The 21,078-nt window shown below is 43.4% G+C and overlaps 1 protein-coding gene across 2 annotated transcripts in view; it reads left to right on the top strand.

The window, feature by feature from the left end:
- Positions 1-21,078, top strand: part of Babam2 (BRISC and BRCA1 A complex member 2) — a 381,270-nt gene that overhangs the window by 210,632 nt on the left and 149,560 nt on the right. Inside the window, exon 7 of one of the 2 annotated variants that reach the window (XM_038320568.2) lies at positions 169-278. The exons of the other annotated variant lie outside the window; for it this stretch is intronic. Within the exon in view, the coding sequence (XP_038176496.1) occupies positions 169-278 (110 nt within the window). The remainder of the gene's footprint in view (positions 1-168; positions 279-21,078) is intronic. 2 annotated transcript variants of the gene reach the window in all.

The raw sequence follows: 21,078 nt of genomic DNA, 5'->3' as shown, positions 1-21,078 counted from the left end.
GATCCTAGAGTAAGCTGGGCATGATGATATAGGCTGTAGACTTGACTTCTGGGAGGCAGGGAGATCTTGAATTTGAGGCCAGGCTGGGCTACATAATGGGACCCTGTCTCAAAAACCAAAAGTGTTCCTAGAACAGGTGCTCATATTGTTTTTCACTTCCTTTCTAAGGATGTAAATGAAGACCCTGGAGAAGATGTGGCCCTCCTTTCTGTCAGTTTTGAGGATACTGAAGCCACTCAAGTGTACCCCAAGTTGTACTTGTCACCCCGAATTGAGCAGTAAGTGTCAGTGTCATTGACCTGATGAGCCAGATGCTTCTACTTAGTAAGCCATCTGTCTCACTTTTATGAAGTGTGAGCTTTTAAATTTTTTTTAAGTTTTCTTTTCTCAGAAGTTTGTTTATTTAGGGACTTTTTAAAAGATGTTTTTCTTTTGTGTGGACACAAGTCCACACACCTGAGTGTAAGTGCAGCACTTGAATGGACGTATAAACAGAGGCCAGAAGAGGGCATCAGGTCCTCTGGAGCTGGAGTTACAGGCCGTTTTAAGCTGTGCCATGTGGGTACTGGGATTTGAACCAGGCCCTCTGCAGGAGTAGCCAATGCTCAGCTGCTAAGCCGGCTCTCCAGCTCTGGGTTGAAAGCCGTGGGAGCACAGTGCATGCAGATAGTATTTGCAAGGTTAATCTTTTAGTGAATCTTATGAATGCAATTTATAGTCTCTGTATTGTGCCTCTGAATCCTTGAGAGAATTGTAGGTACACCAAGTCCAAATTGCTCCTGTCTTGGGTGTCCCCAGGGGGAAGCAGTAGCTATGGCCTGAGGAAGACTGCTGAACAATATCTGGCCTAACATATATATTTGAGACTGTCAGAGTTATTTGTGAAAATATAACCAGTTTTTTAAAGATATTAAGCAAAAAGTTAATCAGGAACTGATAAAGGTAATATTAAAAGTAGATATTTTAAAATGATGATGTTTGAGGTCTTTTTTGTTTAAATAGCTCTGTATGGTTTTATGTGATGCCCAGTCGCATAGTACAAACAGCTTGCTATCATGCTTGTGTCTAACCAAGTAACTTTTCTCATTAGTAATGAGTTTTATAAAGACTCCCTTCACAATGTGCTTATTGTTGGCTAAATGCTTTAGTAATTTATTCCACTTCAAAGGATGCTGAGGTTCATTAAAAATGGATCATAAACAGATTTGGTTGGGAACTTCTGACAAGACACATTTTTCATCAACAGAGAATTTTTTACAGGTTCTGACTGAAATGCATTATTAGAGTTCCCTGTAGGTCATTTAGTCAGAGTTGGCAGATTTCTGTCTGAGACTAGATGTGCTTGTCATCTGACATTAATATACTGAGCCGTCTTCATGCCCTCTGACCTCAGCTGCTATAAGTTGTGAGTCATGGGCACCCCATCTTACAAACTGATAGGATGCAGCTGCTTCTACCCAAATGTGGGAGATTGTGAAAGTCTGTACTGTACAGGCATTCTCTCATTTATTTATATATCTCTAATAACAGCTAGAGTGGGATGTTTTACAGTAGCAAGGCTGTATTTTGCCCTGCCCAGTGCATGAATTTTTAACTTAAAATACTGACCCATCTTAATAAAAGGCCATATAAGCTGGAGGCAACAATGCAGTATAAAAGAAAGAGGTTCTCGAGTCAAACAACTGCATACACCCAGGTTCTGTCCCTTAGCAACTAGTGAAGTATTAATGCCTCGGGTCTTATTGTTTCATGAAATAGAAATACTGGTGCTTATGCTTATTTAATAATGTTATTTTTAGAATGATATTAAGTACTGTTCATAGGGCATTAAGTGTAGAGCCTGGTACTGGGACAATCCTCCCCATCATCAGAACTCCTGAAGCTCTTAGTGCTGCCATTTTCCATGAGCGCTCATGGCAGATGAATGAGTGGGTGGATAAGTGACAGGGAACAGTCGGAGGAGAAATGGATGGCATGACGTGAGCACGCGCTGGTCATGGACACTCAGTATGAACTTAATGAGTTCAATTCAGATGTTCTGGTGATGAGAAAGTGAGAGAAAAACCATCCCAAGATGTCTGAGAAATGAGTGTGTTAGCTTACCATAAGCGGGCCATTGCCTTCTCGGAAGAAAGTTGTTTGGTGGCAATGGGGGTAGAATGTAGGGGCTCACACATGTTGTGCAAGGGCTCTGCTGTTGAGCTGTATCTCCAACCTAGTGTTTATTGTTGAGTTAGAAATTGTTTCTTACTAAGTTCCCCAAGCTGGCCATAACGTAGCCCAAGCTGGCCTCGGACTTGGAAATCCTCCCTCCTCCTGCTCCCGAGCTGCTGGGATTGCAGCCTGTGACGCTAAAGCCTGGAAATATTTTTGTTGTTCTCCTCAGTGGAAGCCAGGTTGTTTCTTTGGAGTGACTGTGCCTAGTTTGCAGTAAATACCCTTATTCTAAAAACCTAAGATGTGGTGAAACAATTGGGTAAGGAAAGGTATATTTTAAGTCGTTTTTTCTATTTCTAACACCCAGCGCTTTAGGCTGGATGTGGTGGCGCACACCTTTAATCCCAGCACTGTGGAGGCCGAGGCAGGTGGATCTCTGTGAGTTTGAGGCCAGTCTGGTCTACAAGAGCTAGTTCCAGGACAGCCAGGGCTATATAGAGATGCTCATCTAAAAAACAAACAAAGAGAACCCCAGCTCTCAGTGTGCCCCTCCTTATGCGGAGGACTAGCGATAGCAAGTCTTTCTCACCACCTTTCTGTTGTCCCCTCACCTAGTCTGTCTTTTCAGCCGAAATGTTCTCAGTTCGTCACTCGTGCTACTGTGTCTTCAGTGTCGAAAACTGTTCCTCTCGTACACAGTGTAGTAGTCTCCCCATGCTGGGAAAATGCACACAGTCTATGGCTTTGCTCAAATGCCCTCACTACCAATGCTGCCACTGAGTGTTCTACCCTCCCCTATCATGTGAAATTTGTCTTCATCTACCATCTGCCTACATGTGATGGGCATTTCCTTAATGCTTTGCTGAGCTGCATGCCCCTCAGACTGATGAATATGTACACCATCCCAAAGTGTCTTGCATGACAATAGCTTAATTTTGACAGTCTTATAAGTTAGTATGTAATTCTCATCCCCAAATTGAAATGGTTATACTGGAAGCTTTAACCTAATGTAACTATATATATATATATATATAGTTACTATATATATATATATATATATATATATATATATATATATATAGTTACAAGCAAAAGAGCCATTCCAATATCTTCAAGTGGAAGTTTTCAGCATGAGACTTTAGAGAAGTGTCACAGTGAAGAGAACTTTAGGTATGGCTCTGTAAGGGCTTACACTCTTGCTAAACTGATTTCAGTAGTGCCCTAACCTCTTATCTGTGGTGGCATGTTCTGGGGATCCCATTTACCCACAACCCACTGAAGTCTGAAAATATTAAATGGAATTGTTTAGAAATAAACAATTCATAAGTTTTAACTTGTGCATCATATTAAGAAGCTTTATGAAGTCTTGTGTGATCCTGCTCCATCTTGCCTAGGATTGGAGTCACCTGTTTGTCCAGCTTTTCCATGCTGTATATAGATATCTTAGCAGTTTAGCTGTCATGGCTTCACAGTGCCTGTGTTCAGAAACCCTGTTTTACTTCATCATATCCCGAAGTGTAAGAATACTGATGATGGTAATTCAGGCATGCCAGTGAGAAGCTTTGGCTTGCTTAAGGTGATTTCACTTAAAGTGGAAAGGTACAAGCTTTCAGCTTGGGCTGGGCATGGGAGCTGGGCACAGTAGCAAGGCATGGTGCTCTTCTTGTGTTTACATCCCAGCACTTGGGAGGCAGAGGCAGGAGGAGGATCTCTACAAGTGTAATGCCATTCGGTTCGCTCATTCTGCAGTAAGCAGATCTTGTTTCCATGAAACTGTGGAGGAGAAACCCGTGCTAGTTTTCTCTTTCACGTTAGAACGTAGAAGTTGCTATTGTTCTGTTTCATTGTGGTTTTTGTTAATGTCGCACTTTGTATTTCTAAATTAAACTTTGTCATAGTTCATCATGTATATAGCAAAACCTAGGGTATTTGTGATTCAATTGCAATTTATATGTGTAATTTGTCTGTGGTTTAAGGTATCGGCTAAGGGTCCTGGAGGATATTCTTCATGGATAAAGGGGTATTTATCCATGTTGTATCTAGGTAATTCCTGCAGAGTTCAGAACGTAAAAGAGAAATAATATCATTTCAGGAAGACGATGGCCATGGGATAAATTTTCAGAACCAAGTGAAGGGGATCAGTATTATCTTGGACATTGTGTTAAGCTTTCATTTGCTACCTATGTTTTGTGTTACCCAGCCAACTCTTAGCTATGGGAAGGGCATCCCTAACTAGACTTGCCTGGCTGTAGCCTTTGCCGAGGATCTGTTCTTTCAGTTCCTGCTATGGTGCTTTCTGAGAAGTTCCAAGCTCCATGCAGGATATCTTACAGGCAGAAGCTCCGGGAGACCAAGAGCCTGTTACACATTATTTAAAAATGGTCAAAAGAAGTCTAGCTTCTCCACCTTCCAGCACATGGGCAAAGGGAAATTCCAGGCCTGTCTGGCTATTATCACACTGCCCCAGCTTGTCTGTGCAGTAGGCAAAGATATTAACTAGTCCCAGAAATAGAAATAGAAAAATACTACTTAGGATGTTGTCATCACATGAAGGAAAGGGATCAATTTGTTATACTCTAAAGAGTTTAACAATATGAGTACCAAATGTCTTCAAATTAGGCAATCCCCACGAAAAGGAACATCTGTCAGATACATTGGTCGAATACCCCCAAGTGCATTATGATTTTATGATGTTCTGAAATTTGTGTTTTTCCAGGACCCAGGAATAGTTTGTCTGGTGCTGTACAGCCCTGTTGCACATGGCTTGCATGCCCTCGTGATGCAGAGATGCCTATTGTTCTCAAGCCTCCCACTGTGCATGCATATAGGTTGAAGAATAAACACTTCTGAGAAGAACTTTGTGTTCTTCATGCATGAGGGACATTTATGAAATAAACACATTTTATGTACTATATACATTTGTTTTCCAAGGAATCAAAACCAGTCCTTTGACTTAGACTTTAAGTTCTGCTTGTTGAGCGAATGGAGCCAGCATGGGTCACACTTAAGGAAGGGCGAGGGTGAGGACAGTGAGGAGGATTAGCTAGCAGTCGGAAATGTAAAATATTGGATTCTGGTTGCATATTAGAAAAGGGAAAAATCATTTCTAAACCAGTTGCCTTGCTTTTTCCTGGCAGGAAAGCTGTGAATGCTAAGGTTACAGCTTCAGAGCTGGCACTAAGTGTGCCATACCTTCCCTCGGTCCCAGACTGTTGGCAGTTCCTGCAGTGGGACGAAAGGTGAACTGGGCATCAGAGCCAGCACAGTGCTCATCTCTGAAAGGTGTGGCGCCAGCCTGTGCATGGGAGGGGGTTGAAGCAAACCAGCTCCGTCACTCCCAGTGTTGTTCCACTCAGCGCATAAAAGAGGACGTCAGCCCCTGAGGCAGCCCAGGTGGCATCTTTCACAAGTCCAGAATTTGTTTTTAGAACTTTTTGTTGTTAAGTTACAGTCCTCCTTGGAAATAAGTATGCAGCACTTACCAGCTCATAAATGTCCGTCCACCCATTGTAAGGCCTGTGTGCCTGCACACATGCATGTGCTCATTCCTCAGTAGGAACAACCCTGCAGAAACTGACCAAGTGCACGGCCCTTTGCTGGAGTGCCAGAGGCTGTCAAGATCAATGGGATGTGGCCCTGTGCCCTAGTTTGCTCAGAGTACAGTAAAAGGCATAAACACAGCCACAAGTTGCAACTTGTGCTTAGTGAAGAAGACATAGTGAGACTTGGCGCTAGAAGCCCTCTGTTCCTCCACTTACTGTGTGACAGCATGGCTCAAGTGACTTTGAGCTGTGTTTCTTCTTCTGAAAGGGGGCACAGCTCAGTTGTAATTACCTACTCCAGTGAGGCAATAGGAAAGGTCTTCGTAGTGCTCAGCCTGTGGTCAGTGCTGTTAGTGCTTTTCAGGTTGTAGGAATACCTTGGAAAACTTACCAACACTGTAAGAGCTCGGAGGGGATTGCATCTCCATCTAGCTTGATGAAGTGAGCACTGGAAGGCTTTTGAAGGTCTAGCTTTTCTAATGTCATATGACTTCTCTAGAAATTAAATAAGCAACACAGTGACAATTGGATGTGTTTAGGACTTTCAGATATTCAGGTTGCTATCCATTTTACTCTACCTTCTGATGCTCGTAATGGTGTTCCTGGCATGTGCTCTCTATAGAGCTTTCTGACTCCTGTAACCTGGTGTTCTTAGACCCTTCCTGGTTTCCTTCACTGATGGTTTCATTTGTTGGCTCATTAAATTGTACTAAATTGTGTTTCTGTCACTTGATTATTTCTTTATTTTTTATTTTTAGTGTGTTTATGTGTGCGTTAATGCAAGTGTGTGCATACCGCAGCATGCAAGTGTGTGCATACCGCAGCATGCAAGTGTGTGCATGCTGCAGCATGCAAGTGGGAATCAGAGGGCAGCTCTAGGGAGCAGGTCGTTTGCTGCCACCTTAGATGGTCTGAGGATCAAACTCAGGCTCTGAGGCCTGTGTACCTGCACCTCTACTGGCTGAGCTGTCTCACCAGCCCCCTAGATCATTTTCTGTCTTCTTAAATATTTTTCTTTGAGATGTTTATTTTATGTGTATGGTGTTTTGTCTGAATGTATGTCTGTGCACCATATGTGTGCACTGCCTTCAGATGCCAGAAGAGGAGGTCGTATCTTCTGGATTTGGATTTGGATTACAGATAGCTGTTAGCCACTACATGGGTGCTGGGACCCAAACCCCTGCAATAACAAGCAGTGCTCTTAAGGCTGAGTCATCTCACTGGCCTCTCCCCAGCCCCCAGATCATTTTCATGACCTTCTTTGTGGATGACTCCCTGGTCTTCATTTCTAATATTGTGGCTAGCAAAAAAAAAAAAAAAAACTGCTTTTCTAGCCATTGGGTGGACATTCGTGTTTGCATTCCATTGTGACCTCAAACCCAGATGCCTAAATTAGTAGAATGTCTAAAACCAAGTTTAATATCTTTATACGGCAGCAGTTCTTACCCTGTTCACTTCACCTGCCTCTGTTCTCTTGGGTGCTTGGGTTCCCATCTTACAGGTGTCCATTCACCACACCCCTCCCTTCATGAACCGGCCAGTGGTCTGATGCTGGAATCCTCTCTCCTGCCTCTTCTGGTTCTGCCCCTGCTGCCATGCCCCTTGATGGACTTTTGATCTTGCTCTCGTCCTGTTTGACTTCCAGTTTTGACTTTCAGTTTATTTCTGTTTGGCACAGAACTGTCTGAAGCCCCACTCACACAGTGGCTCTGCTCAAACATTCCTCAAGCAATTCAGCTGGCAGGCTGGCATTCAAGCAATTCTGTGTGGCTGTTCCACTCACCTTTGCACCCCTATGCAGACTTTTCACATAACCTGCCTTTTAACCAAATGTTTTATCATTTTTTCAACAGGCTTTGTGTGTTTTACACATCTGTACTTTGGCTCCTTGTTCCAGACATTACATTTGGCCCCTCCTCCAGGGTCTCCACATGATCTGCCCGTCGTTTTAGGTCTCCTTGGTGGTCATCTCCCCCGTGGAACTTTCTTTACCACCCACCACATGCCTTCTAGGAAGACTGCACTTTCTCCTCCTGTGTTCCTGACTCTCTGGCCATATTGGTTTATTAAACTATAAACTCCTGTCACTTGAGAGCTGGGGAAGACAAGCCATCCTGCCAAGTTGGCCCTACCCTAGCCCCGCTATCTATTAATGTGACTTTCCAGAAGGACAGGAGTTGATTACCTCTCTGCCTAGCAAGGCAAATGGGCTCCATAGTTGGTTTTCATTCTCATTCCCGTCCCTGTAGCCAGCAGCTAGCTTCCTTGGAGGTTGGTTGGCCCTGCTTCGGGGAGGCTGAACTTCACTTTGTAGAAGAGCTGTCTCACCTGAACCCTGCAGGTGGTGTGCATGGTTTCAGTCTCATGAACTTTGAACTTACAGTCTCTTATCTCCTCCCACTATGGCCTCTCTGGCCTCCCTTTCCTTACTGTTCCTGGCAACAGACACAGTCTTTTAGGACTAGAACATATGGATGGGTTATTATCCAGAAGCTGGAGCACACTGAAATTTGAGTCCGAGATCACTGAAAATTAAAATAATGCTATTTGAAATTGTATGTAAAAATACTACATTCAGATAAATCAAATAGATTTTAATTCAACAAGAAAATTCACTAAATTGTGATTTTAGTCAAATATTCCACTGAATTTAATATCTGGCAGGGTAGAACATATCATTTTAGATGTTCAAAAAAAATTTTTTGAGTCCTGACCTTGCATATCCCAGGTAGCCTTGAACTCACTATGTAGTAAAGGATGACCTTGACCCCTGATCTGCTGTTTGTTGGGATAGCAGGACTGACCACCGTGAGGGCCTTTTCCCAACGGGTAACTTTGAAAATATGGGACTAAGCAGATCAATTGGCAAAAATACATATTTCATGTCTTTGAAAATACAATCTTTTGCCAATTGTCTTGAAAAAAAGGCCTCATATCACTAGAGGTAATTTTGGGTTGGGATTTAAGCAATAGCATAGTATAGTAAACATGACTTAATTTAGCCCTACTCATGTTTATGTGAGTCACTCAAATAATCCTATAATAAATATTGTGCTCCTGGAGAGGTTTTTTTCCTTTGATAAATATACAGTCCAGTGTATGCTAAGGCAGCCAGCTGTCAGGGGAGATGTGTATGTGCTTTTGGTAGAAAGAGCTGCCTTAGCCTTTAGGGACTTAAGATGTTCCTTTTACTGGTCTGGGAGCAGGGCCAGATGGGTTCTTCGTGACTTAGAATGGAATTCTGAAAAGTTCAGCTAGTTTTCATTAGTGAGTTTGGCCCTTTGTCCAGACTGTGTCTCCCAGCACATCAAGAGCTTGGCCTTTGCTATGAAACATTGCAAACAGACTTCTGTGAGGAGAGGATCAATCAGCCCTTAAATGTCATGTGTTTGGCAACTTTCTGATGTGCAGCTTCCACCTCCCCAGCCTCGGAAGTTGGTGCTAGCTCAGAGGTTTTGCTTAGGCTCCTTTTAGGCAGAAAATATGACTTTACAAGTAAGATGTGTACAAGTCTGTGGTAACTCAGATCTCCTCAGTGCATTCAATGTTGGGTTAGTTTTCTGCCCTTGGTCATCTCTGTGTCTTATTTCTCTGTTGTATAAGGACTAGCCTGATGGAAAACACACCACATCCTCATTCAAAAGGCTAAGCCTCTTGTCTTCTGCTGAGCATCTCAAGGATTTGTACCAGTGTTTTCCTTGCAGGGAAGATGGGACATTTGTGAGTTTCAAATTTCACACTGGTTTTCACTAGCAAAGCTATACGCATCGGTCACTTCTGGCTGATGTAGCCTCTGTTCAGTTAATATTCCCAAGTAGGAAACTGCTTCTCTACAGAGAGTCCAAGATCTGTAGTGATAGTTAACAAAGACCCTGGGCAGTTTTATAGGTAGAGCCAGAGAACTTAGAGTGTGGAAGAAGAAATGGCCTAAGGTGTTCCTGGACTGATACCAGCCCTCAGTTCCGACAGCATCAGTTAAGGAAGTCCACACCCCAGCTGCAAAGCACTGGAGACTAAGTGCACGAAGGGTTGACCCTGGTGCAAGAACAACAGATTGCCACAGACTCCTTTGAAGATCTGATGAGGCCCAGGGCTTTACTCTAGAAAAAAATGTATGGAAACACAAGGTTTAAATATAGTTTTGAGAATAACAGACTCTCCTGGAGCCAATTCATGTACCTCGTTAACATGCAAATTATGGGGAGGTGAACATGATCAAAGTATATTATGTACGTATATAGAAATGTCACAACAAAACCCATTATATTGCACAATTAATATATGCTAATAAAATAGAAAACAATGTAAGAATAAAAACCTAACAAGGTAGATTGTTTTAAGTGAAAATTATCATCTAACACTCTCCACCCCCCACATTCTCCTAGCTCTTCTCCAATGTTTGCTTTTATTAGTGGCTTACTACATTTTTTTTAACCTTCCTCTTACCATTGTTTCCCATCTGAACAACTGCTGGTTGATTTTGCTCCCCTACTGTCCCCGCACGGTCTTCTCACCCTCTCTCCAGTCCCGGCCCCAGCCCTGGTCCCATCAGGCCTCCTTGGTGCTGAGTTTTGCCACATTCATGTTCCTAAAGCAGAACTCCATCCCTGTCACTTTCTCTCCATCACCCTTTGTTCCTCTTTGCTGAACACATCAGTCTAGGACATGTTGTATCATAATGTCTGAGAAGTTCCAGTGTCCATCCTGCACGTAGCCCTCTGAGAACCATGTATTCAGACACCTGAGCCAGAAATGGTCAGACCAGTGGTGGGTACTCTTAACTTGAGGGGAATGGAGCTGTTGCTTTAAAAGGTTTTCCCAACAAGGTTAGGTGTTTTTTTTTAGCAGAAGAGCTCTAGGTTACCTGCTTAGCTGTCTCACTAGGAATGTGTCTGAGTGGTGTCTTCTTCAGTCCCCACCTCCCACCGACTGGCTGGCTGGCTGGCTGGCTGGCCTGTTGATGTGCTGAATGACATTCAAGTGTTACCCTATCATACAGCTATCCAGACTTTCCTGCCTTCATTTCTTGTGCCTTTGGATTAAACTATCCTTGAAGAACACTGTGCTCTCCTTAGACTGGGGACTGGTTTCTTAGCATTTTCAGGCTAGTTGCTATTCTAGACAGAGTGGCCCTTTAAAAACACAAACCTGACTTCATCATTCTCTCAAGTCAAACAGAGCTCGTTATTTTTCCTCATACGTAATCACTCGCCAGCCACGCCCAGCCCAGTGCTTTTGCCTGCATCTCTCTGGTACCTCCTCCACCCCTGCTTACATCCAGTCCATCACTCAGGGTGAGCTTGCCTTTCTTCATGCTGTCTTTGTCTGGACTCCACTAAGCCTTTAGTTGTGCCTGTCCTATTGTTTCAATTACTAATCCCCTTTCATCTTTATGTCAGATGCATGCTAGAAGTAGATAGCAATGTATAAAGTGGGTGACTTAACATTATGAAGCAGGTGTCTTTAGTGCAGTGAGCAGGTTATTTCTGTCCTTGCTAAGTGTGAGGATGGAAGGAGAGCTTAATTACAAAGAGGTAGGACATTTCAGGGCTCAATAGAGTTGTTCTATGTCACAGCTGTGGTAGATGTACAATTCTCTTTGTCAAAACCCACAGAATTATGCACTGCAAAGAGTGCATTGTACTGTTGGTAAAAGTCAGTTGCTAAAATGTTTCACAAACTCCTAGAAATTAAAGCAATATTTTAGTATTTCATATTAATAAGTTATAAATTCATGATGGTTTGTATTTCTTGTTTTATGTTAGGGTCTCACCATGTAGCTTGTGTCTTGTTCTGGTTTTTTGTTTTGTTTTGTTTTACTGTTTTTGCGGGAAGGCTGCAAGGGCAGAGGGCAGAAGCGAGAGGATGGGAAGATGAGTGCAGGACTGGGATGCGCGATGTGAAATCCACAAAGAATCAATGAAAAGTTTTGGAAGAAAGAAAAGGAAGGAAGAAAGTCTGACTGATGTCTGATAATGAACCTTCTTCCTAACTGGCAAAAGACCACCTACTAGCTATGTCTTCACATGACAGAGAGAAGTGCTAACATGTCTTCATTTTCGGACAAGAATACTCATCCCATCACAGTGACTGTATACTTAGGACCTTACGTAAACTGTTTACCTTCCAAAGCAGCCAGTCTCCTAAAACTCTAACATTGGAATAAGGGCTTCACCATATAATTTTAGGTGACAAGAGGCTAGAGAGATGGTTCAGCAGTTAAGAATACTTGTTGCTTTTGCAGAAGGCCCAGGGTTGGCTGCCAGCATCCACTACAGTCACTACTGTGTGCGTGTGTCGCATTAATTCAGTGTTCACACAGCATTTGTTCAGTCTGTACACGGTAGTTCCTGTGCAACACAGGAACACACCTTTTCTGCCACTCTTTGGCCCCAGAGTGTTAAAAATAAACAGATTTGGAACACTTGTTGCAAAGGGTACATAATGAATGATCATCTTTCCAAGAAACCTTTATTCAGATGTATTAATGTTTGCTTAAGTAAAAGAACATTTTAACTTCCTTCAGAATAGCTCACATAATTGCTATGTTAGGGAGTTCTTTTCGTCTATTGTTTTGTCTCATAGTGGGATGACAGATTCACACGAGAGGTCTGTCACTCTTTTTCGCCTTCCCACTCAATATAAACACCTAATATAGTTCATACCATACATGGAAATAAGTGCTTCAGAGGAAGCAGGCCCCGACACTGGGGAGTGCTTGTGTTTTGGCCCTGACTTCCATGAAGCTTTCTGGCTCACATCCCATTCTACTCTCCAGGCACTTGGCTCTCAGAGGCACCATGATTTTTCTCTCCAGTGGGTTTCTGTGTACACACAGAGGCACGAAGAGAGTGTCATCTACATAGTTTTTAGAATAGAATGTGGCTACAGACATAGAAATATATGTCAGGTGGGTTTTCAGGTTGTTCATCTCTTCCCTAAAAGGTGCATTGCCTGTATCATCCTCAGCATATTTTCAAAGGGTAATTATTTAGGCCCTAAGTAATGCCCTGGTTCCTGATTACCACTGCTTGGTCTAAGTGGGTAATGACTAAGGCTCCTACTATGTAAAATTTGGATGCGAAGTGGGGCTCCTTGTGCTGTTGTTGGAGGAGGAAAGGCCTAACATCAGTGCTGTCAGATTTTACTGTGTGGGTTTTATTAGAGAGCATGTAATTTGATCCTGGTATGTCTGATTTTGATTCCCATAATAAAGGGCTAATGATTATATTGGAGTTTTCTATACTTATTAAAATTCAGACACACTGTTTTTTACCAGCAGCACTTAATGACTTGGTGAATGAAAGGCCTTTGATTTAAAACAAAACAAGCGACGAGCCAGCATGTAGGGAACAGGGCGCTAAGAGGAGCCAGGGACTCCGTCTGCGAACTTCGTCTTTCATCGACATTCGGCAAAATAGAGGATATCCTTGGAAAAGCTCAAGATCTACTGCACCCAGCTGAAGCTGGCCCCCGCTATTAACTTTGAGATAGATATGTCAGTGGAAAAATTATTTTACCGACAGTCTCTTTTTTCCTATATGCAAAGAATTTTTCCCTCCAGCCTTTTAATCCTGCCCCTCCCTACTCCACCCCAATCTTTAAAAAGTATGATGTAAGACTGGACTGTTTTGTGCCAGGTTTTTTTGCTGAGCAGATTTTTACAGCCACGTTGCTCTGAGGACCCACATGCTGCTGGGACTTCAATGCTCTTCCCCCTTTCCTAACTTCAGTTCCCTCAGAAGTCAGCATCACCCATTTCATGTGTTTTAAACCCAAGGGAAGACGTTTTGTAAGCTTCTAAAACTTTATACTTACATCAGATAATATTTCATCTTAAAACCAAATCCATTTAAAGTTTTAGATTTCTCTGTTCCTACCCTTCAGAAAGTCCCTCAGAATATGTATATGTAGATGCGGATATTCTGGTGTCACCCTTCAGCGTTGCTATTCTGACAGGTTATTTGCCAGGAACTATTGACTTAATTTTTGCCAACTCTTCAAAGTTTTGTGCGTGTGCATCCACGCAGGTGTCCATACATATGTGCCACAGCACAGCTATTGAGGTCAGAGGACAGACTCGGTTGCAGAACTCAGTTCTCTCCCTTCCACCATGTAGATCTCAGGGACCAAACCCAGGTTGTCGGGTTTGGCAGAAAGTGTCTTTACCTACTGGACCATCTCACTGGCCCTCCAAGTTCTTTTGTAAAAGAAGAACTAAACTTGTGAGGACACAGATGCTGAAAACAGCCAAACTGGTTGGGACTATTTCAGTATGTCAGTAGCCTAGGTGACTGTCAGCAGATTAACAGTTCAGTACGTCAATAGCCTAGGTGACTGTCAGCAGATTAACAGTTCAGTATGTCAGTAGCCTAGGTGACTGTCAGCAGATTAACAGATAAACTGTGATATGCTTCTCCTCCCCCACGCCACAGACACACAAAGAGAGAGATTATTCAGCCTTAAGAACATAGATCATTTTGCCATGTTGCAACAATTTAGACAAACTTAGAGGCCACATAAAACAAATAAACACGAGGAGTACTGCATAATCTCACTTATTGTGGAATCTGTAGAGACAGAGAGTTAAGGAAAGTAGAGTGGTGACTGCCAGGCTCAAGGAGGACACAGAAGTGGGGAGGACACAAACTCGCAATTGTGTAAAATAGATACATTAAAGATAAAATATATACACAAGGACTTCAGTCAGCATGACACAGTGTACTAAAAATTTACCAAGGCAGTATAATTTAAAACAAAACACTAAATATGAAAACTACGTTATATTTGAGCAGAGGAATAGGAATAGGTGTGTGTGTGTGTGTGTGTGTGTGTGTGTGATCACGCACATGCACTGCACTGCATAGCACTAGTGAGTACCTTTGCTTCATGCTTTGGGTGCCCTTTTGATGAGTTTGAACATTTTCCATTAAGTTTGAAAGGTTTAGAAAGCTGCCTCTTAAAGCAGTTCTTCAGCTTCGAATGTTGGTCTGGAAGCTGTGGAGCTTGGCAAATAATTCAGTCCTGATGGCAACTCTGAGCTGCATCTGGCAAGTTGTGGACAGCACCGTGGAGTCTGGGCAGTTTGACTCTAGCAGTGGTGATGGTAAGGACCAAAGGGACCTCCTTGGCCTTAGTGGTAATAGTTAAGTGCTTTCTGAGGTGAATCTAGGCATTTACAATGTGAAATTGTAATGAGTTTGTTGGGAACAAACAAGAAGACATGAAGTTGGGAGGGAGAGGAGATGGGATGCACTAGAGAGAGTGGGTGGGTGGATATGGCGGAGGGACATGATCAATATTCATTGTAGAAATGTATGAGACTTCAAAGAAGGAAAATATTATTTAAAAAATAAAGTTAGTTTTTAAAAAGTAAAAGAATCTGATTTACTATGCATTTCAGGTCAACAATGACTACCATACTGTTTGATAGAAACCCTGTTGTATGTATAATACATGGCATTTTTGTGGAGCTGCTGAACGTTTGTTAAATGTGAAGTACTGCGCAGTACTTCAGTCTACCAAGTTTCTCAGCCTCTGCACTTTTGATGGTATGGGCTGAATCACTGTTCTTATTTAGAGGAGGGTTTGTCTCTTCTCTTCATTGACAGACATTTAACAGCATCCTTGGCCCCTACACACTGGATGTCAGTATTACTTGTCAATCAACAACATCTCTATTATTCACTTTTCATAAGGACGGTGGAAAAAGGGTTTGGGGCAGTGGCAGGGACATCTTCAGCCAAGTATCAGCCTACTGTCACCAGTCTTTAGGAAGCTCCCAGGACCTATTTTTATCTGTGCTAAGTTTTCACAAACCTTTCACTCCTGCATTGAACTTTTCATCTAAGGAAAGACGGTCACACCTACACAATACCCAGGGATTCGATTAAAGAGAGCCTTGCACCCACAGTAGCCTGCAGTTATCCTGTACCCAGCTCCCCCAGCTCCACACCCCGGTACTCATCCATGCCTCTGTGTGTGCACTGGCTGCCCACTTCCTCCCCGACCCCCAGCAGGGAGGGCCACCGCGCTCTATCTGCTGTCCTTCGAAAGCACGTCTCGGTTTTAGTTGTCATCTTTTTGTTACCTTCCATTGCTGCTCGCTATTCCCAAGGCACTTCTCTGGTTTCTCACGGATGGAGCTAATCAGGGAGCATTTTGCATGTTTATGTTTTTTTTTATTTATTTATTTATTTATTTATTTATTTATTTATTTATTTATTTTGGTTTTTCGAGACAGAGTTTCTCTGTGGCTTTGGAGCTTGTCCTGGAGCTTGTAGACCAGGCTGGCCTCGAACTCACAGAGATCCGCCTGCCTCTGCCTCCCGAGTGCTGGGATTAAAGGCGTGCACCACCACCGCCCGGCAACATGTTTATGTTTTTAAGCTCCTTTTGATAGCTTTATCAGAAGGGTTCTCCAGCAACTTATTTTGAAAGATTTTATCTTGAAGATGAACAAGGCACAAAGCCCAGTTTACCGTTTACCCACGGTCTCCGTCTTCGGGAAATGAACATAGAGCCTCTACCCACTGCAGTCTTTGGGAACGCCATTTTGTCGTTGAGAGCGGTTAGTGCTGGAAGTCTAGCTTCGTGCTGAGAATGCCCGCCTAGCGTGCTGGAAGTGAAAGTTGTTTTCATCTTTGGCAAGTCATTTTTAATTTTCTTTATGTTATTTACTTATTTAAGTTTACATCTTCATGACAAAAATGTTCTCATTAAAGTGGTTAAAAACAACATTTAGGTTTTTTTTTTCTTGTCCCTGAACCATTTTTTTTTTTAAAAGAAATACTTGTAAAAAGAAACCCGTTGAATTTTTAAATTTAGTCCCATTGGGAAGTTTTCTCAGCCAGGGGTTGCATTTCTCAGTGTGGATGCTGTACTCATTTGGTTTGTGGTTCTGTGTTGTACGCAGCAGGACATTGCACACTATCGGCCCTTGCGTGCTGAATGTGTCCCGGTACATTTTTAGGTGTCCATAAAGTGCTCTTGTCATCTCACTCGAGAAAAAGGTTACGTCTTTTGCTTTGGGCTCTAGGTGGTACATTGGCCACCCTTTTAAAATGTTTGAGAAGCTTCTTTCTCTTCATGGAAGAGGTTTCTGGGTGTTCACAGAAATATTCTAATCTCCCTCTGGTTGACTGGCCCATTACTCTCAGAGTGAGCGTTCATATTGGAGGGTTGTGTGTGAAGCAGAATCATGAGTTGGCCCTGACATACTCTAGACTTGGCTTTCCCATCCCCAGTCTCTGAATAGGCTCCCTAGAGGTATCTGTTTTCCAAGACTTGTTTTTAAGCTTACTAGTTTCCTAAAGTATAGAAAGCCCCTCTGCTAATAAGGTACATTCCAAATTGTATGTGTAGGTTGCTTGTTTTGATTCTGGAACATGTTTTGCCATGGAAACCATTTAGTACATAGTTAGGTTACCAAGGAAACTGGATGCACTGAAGGAGTCCATCAAGCCATAGTGCCTACTTAATTACCTTTTGAGAGACAGAACCCATCCCTTTTGCTTTCTCCTTGGTGGCTACTAGCTAGAAGGTTCATCTTGTTAGGGAATGAGCCAGCTATAGCAAAATAGATCCACTCAGTTTGCCAGGTGCAAGTCTGTATAACAGGAGACCTCTAAACTAGAGTCGGATCTCTCTGTATGAAGTAGAAATGTAGGGCCACCAGCAGTCAAGCTGTCACTCACTGCTGAGTTCTTACCAAAGCACAGAGCCTCCTCCTTTATGATTTGTGGTCCTCGCCCACCTCTCAAAGCCAGGGAATAAGTCTAGGACATATGAAGTGGTCTCTGTTTGTGTTTCATTTCCTGAGTTTCTCTGCAATAAGTGATTAACTATTTCTGGTCTCTGTGAACCTAATGTCCCCAGGGACAGACAGCAAGGCATTTCCCTGGTGTTGAATGTGCCGTTCTCATAGGGAAGACTATGAGGGAACCAGGTTCATTGGATCACTGTGACGACAAGGAACAGAAATGGCTACACCACAGTTGTGTGGCTCTACTAAGTTTCATTTTGAAATGAAGCTGCACAGTTCTTGAATGTTCGCTGTGCATGCTTTTTTCCAGAGGCTGCCTGTTCCTGTGGCATGCTGGGATGTAGCTATGTGCTGAGCACCAGCTGCGTGGTTCTCAGCTCTTGTGTTTCTCCTTGGATCATTCACGTAGCATCCTCATTAAGAGTCATGGTTTCCCTCTTCCTGTCTTGTCACCCCAGGACTTCCTTATTTCAGCCTGCTCTTTCCTCCGAGCTATATGCAGCTTAGCGGCAATAATTTCACTTTACCTTTGTGTTGTACTTGATATTTTGTTTACAAAATGCATACTCTCTGATTACCTTTGTAAGCTGGGTAGTGTAGGCTTTGGCATCCCTGCCTCCCAGGGTGAAGATCAATCCCTGTGGCTAGCCCCGAAGACCTGGAGTGAGAGCATGGGGCTACTAGAGTCAGACTCCCATGTTGTGGCCGTGCCCCATGCCGCATACGTGTCCACTGCCATTTCCCTTAGTTTTCTTATTTCTTGGTGGGTGGTGGTGTCTCTCTTTAGATTCTAAACTCAGTGATCTAGGAGAGACCTCGCCTTTCTTCTCTGGCTGTTTCTGTCAGTGGGCACTTTGCCCATAGCATGTTAATCTCCTCACAAAAAGCCCCTACCGTAGCCCATTTGTTATGTAGTGAATTGCTACCTTTACATATTTTATAAAGTGAATGGATGCCTTTGGGCATTCATCTTGATAGTTAATAATCATATTTTGTTTTATATAGTATCTTTTCATCCAAAGCATCTATTATCTGCCATTATATAGGGGAGGTTGGTTATTTGTCTAAAACATTAACAGCAGAAGAGGGACAAAGGGAGGAGATTTCTTTGAGGAGCTCATGTAAACCAGACACTGTCCTAGATGTGACCATATGTGACCTCATTTCATCCTTGTGAAGAACCGTCTGAAGTAGGTGATGTTCTGTATTTTACAAGCAAAGAGGCTGTGGTTCAGCCAAGCTAAGGGAATTACAGTGCATGTGGAAAGTAGAGGGGATTTTGGACTCTAGCCTGCCCTGCGTCTAAGGTTTGCATTCTATGAGCTCCATACTTCTCAGAGCTCACAGTGACAAACAGAAGGACCAGCCTCGCACATGGTGATGGAGGGGGGATGCTGCCGTTTCTTTTTCCTGGCAGCATCTAGGAGTGAGCCCGCTCCTTTCTCTTTCCTCTGAAGATCGTGTTCCGACCAACAGAGCTTGTGTGCATGTTGCACACTCACATTTCCCAGCAGTTCTTTGAAAGTGAGCTGTAACTAATTACCAATACTGAGAATGAACATGAGAACAAGTATCATTTAGGGCAAGATAATTAGAAACAGGGTTTGGTCCCTTTCTTGACAGACTACAATTTATTTGCATTAGTTGCCTAATCGGTCTCTGGATTTTTTTTTTCCCAAAAAAGAAAGTTGACTTCAAACCCTCTCTTGGGAAAGAGAGTTGCCAGGCTCTTCTTGGGATACCAGACTTTCCCCCTTTGGTAGCTCTACTTTCCACAGGGGTTTTTACTCTTTGTTGTTGTTGTGAGCACTGAGCCCTTCCTAGAGAATGGAGAGGTTTGCATGGATTAGTGACCAGGCTACACAACACTACAAAAAAGTCGCCCAGTGTGGTACATTTTCCCAAGACACAGATGCTCTAGGAGTGCACATAGCACCCTCCCCATGTTCAGGGACCAGCCTGAGACTTAGTAACCCACCTGGTTAAACAATTTAGGGTGAAGAGCCCTGTGTCCCTAAGGACTTTGACCACAGACCTGGATGCCCTGGCACACTGTAGGGCTGTGGCTGTTTCTGCCACAGTCAAAGCATTTGCCCAGGTGGCGCTACTCATTTCTGCCCAGGGCCTCAGCACTAACTTTGATCTGTCTCTCGATAACTCCCCCAACCCGCTGCCCCCACTACCTGCCCCTACCTCTGTAGGAGGGGAAGAGGTCTCTCAAGTTCAAGGACTTCTTCCTCTCCCCTGGGTTCTCAGCTTTCTTTGGGGAGGGCATGTGGAGGGGAACTTATGGGAGGGAGGTGCCAGGGCCAGTGACTGAAGACACAGGGAAGAATGGGAGTGGCCCAAGAACTAGGGTGAGCCAAGGATGGCTGGAGCTGCTCCCCAGCTCTGAACTCAGGTGTTCCCCCAAGAGCAGTGTCGGTCCCGGAGTACAGTGGTGTGATCCCACAATGCCCAGACCACTGTTGTCTTCTCCAGCAAATTTCCCTTGCAGAGCTCAGAAAGGGGAGGCGTCATGAAGAGGTGTCCTCTGACAGTCTTGAAGGATGGTCACCAGCTCCCAGGCAGGCATCGAGTCAATGACAGATTCACATCTTTTGGCTGCGGTCTGCTCCAGGCTTTGGCAGAAAGTTTTACAGTAACTTTTATGTGTTAGTCCTTGCCAGGAGCTCAGTCTTTCATTTAGTTGGGGGCTGGGAGTGGGAGAGCAGTTGAGTTGTGCACAGCCATCCTCTTTTCATTCAGCTCCATCCCTCCTGTCCCCATGTGTCTTCACAATCAAACCTTTCGGCAATCACTTGAGCAGCTTTGTGTGTTATTCTTAGTGGTAACACTCTGAGACATTAACACCTGGCAGCATTTCACTTGAAGCTGTGGAGCTTTTACTGTGACTCTAGCATTTAAGAATGCAAAAACTCGTTGAGATTTTGGATCCCGTTTCTTGGATGCTCCTCTTCACAGAGGCCTATTCACAAAATGCTCCCCCACACTCATATGGTTTTTTTTATTGAGCATTCTTCTATTGGTTCGTTGTTTGTCACGCCTGTTTTCTGGGATGCTAGTTGGTGTGTTTGAAACGACAGTGAGGAATCTGGAGCAGCCACCTGTGCTGGCTGAAAGACTCCTGCTTTATTCTGTCCGTATCTGTGTGGACTTCACAGCATAGCATTTCTGAAACAGCTTCTTCAGGCCAACTTGGTTTTGGTCAAGACTTTGGAATTGATGTCCCAAACTGTAGCCTCTTAAGTTGCTATTTAATCGAGTCTATGGTCAAAGCTAATTAATATATCCCAGCTGGTTGCCTGTCTTTGAGACCTCTTCAACACATTAGACGGGTTGAATCAGAGCCTTGGGAACTCCTTAAGAGTGAAGTTTCTTTGAACCATTTCAGACTCACCACGTTAACCCAGGGGTGAGAGAACTCAGAAATGGACATTTTCATAAACTTCAGAGGGAGTTGGACATTCCCTAAACATTGAGAACTCTTGGCTTAAGGTCTGCTCATTACTCATTTATTTTGAAGTTATTACCTAATTTTCTCCAGGACACACAAGCTGGGGCCTTTCTGCAGTTCTGCCCTCAATTTGAATCCTGGGAATTATTCTCCTAGGA

The sequence above is a fragment of the Arvicola amphibius genome, chromosome 2 (genome assembly GCF_903992535.2).
Source record: "Arvicola amphibius chromosome 2, mArvAmp1.2, whole genome shotgun sequence".
Classification (NCBI taxonomy): domain Eukaryota; kingdom Metazoa; phylum Chordata; class Mammalia; order Rodentia; family Cricetidae; genus Arvicola; species Arvicola amphibius.
Note: the sequence above shows the minus strand (reverse complement) of the source record. Positions and strands in the feature narration are given on the sequence as shown.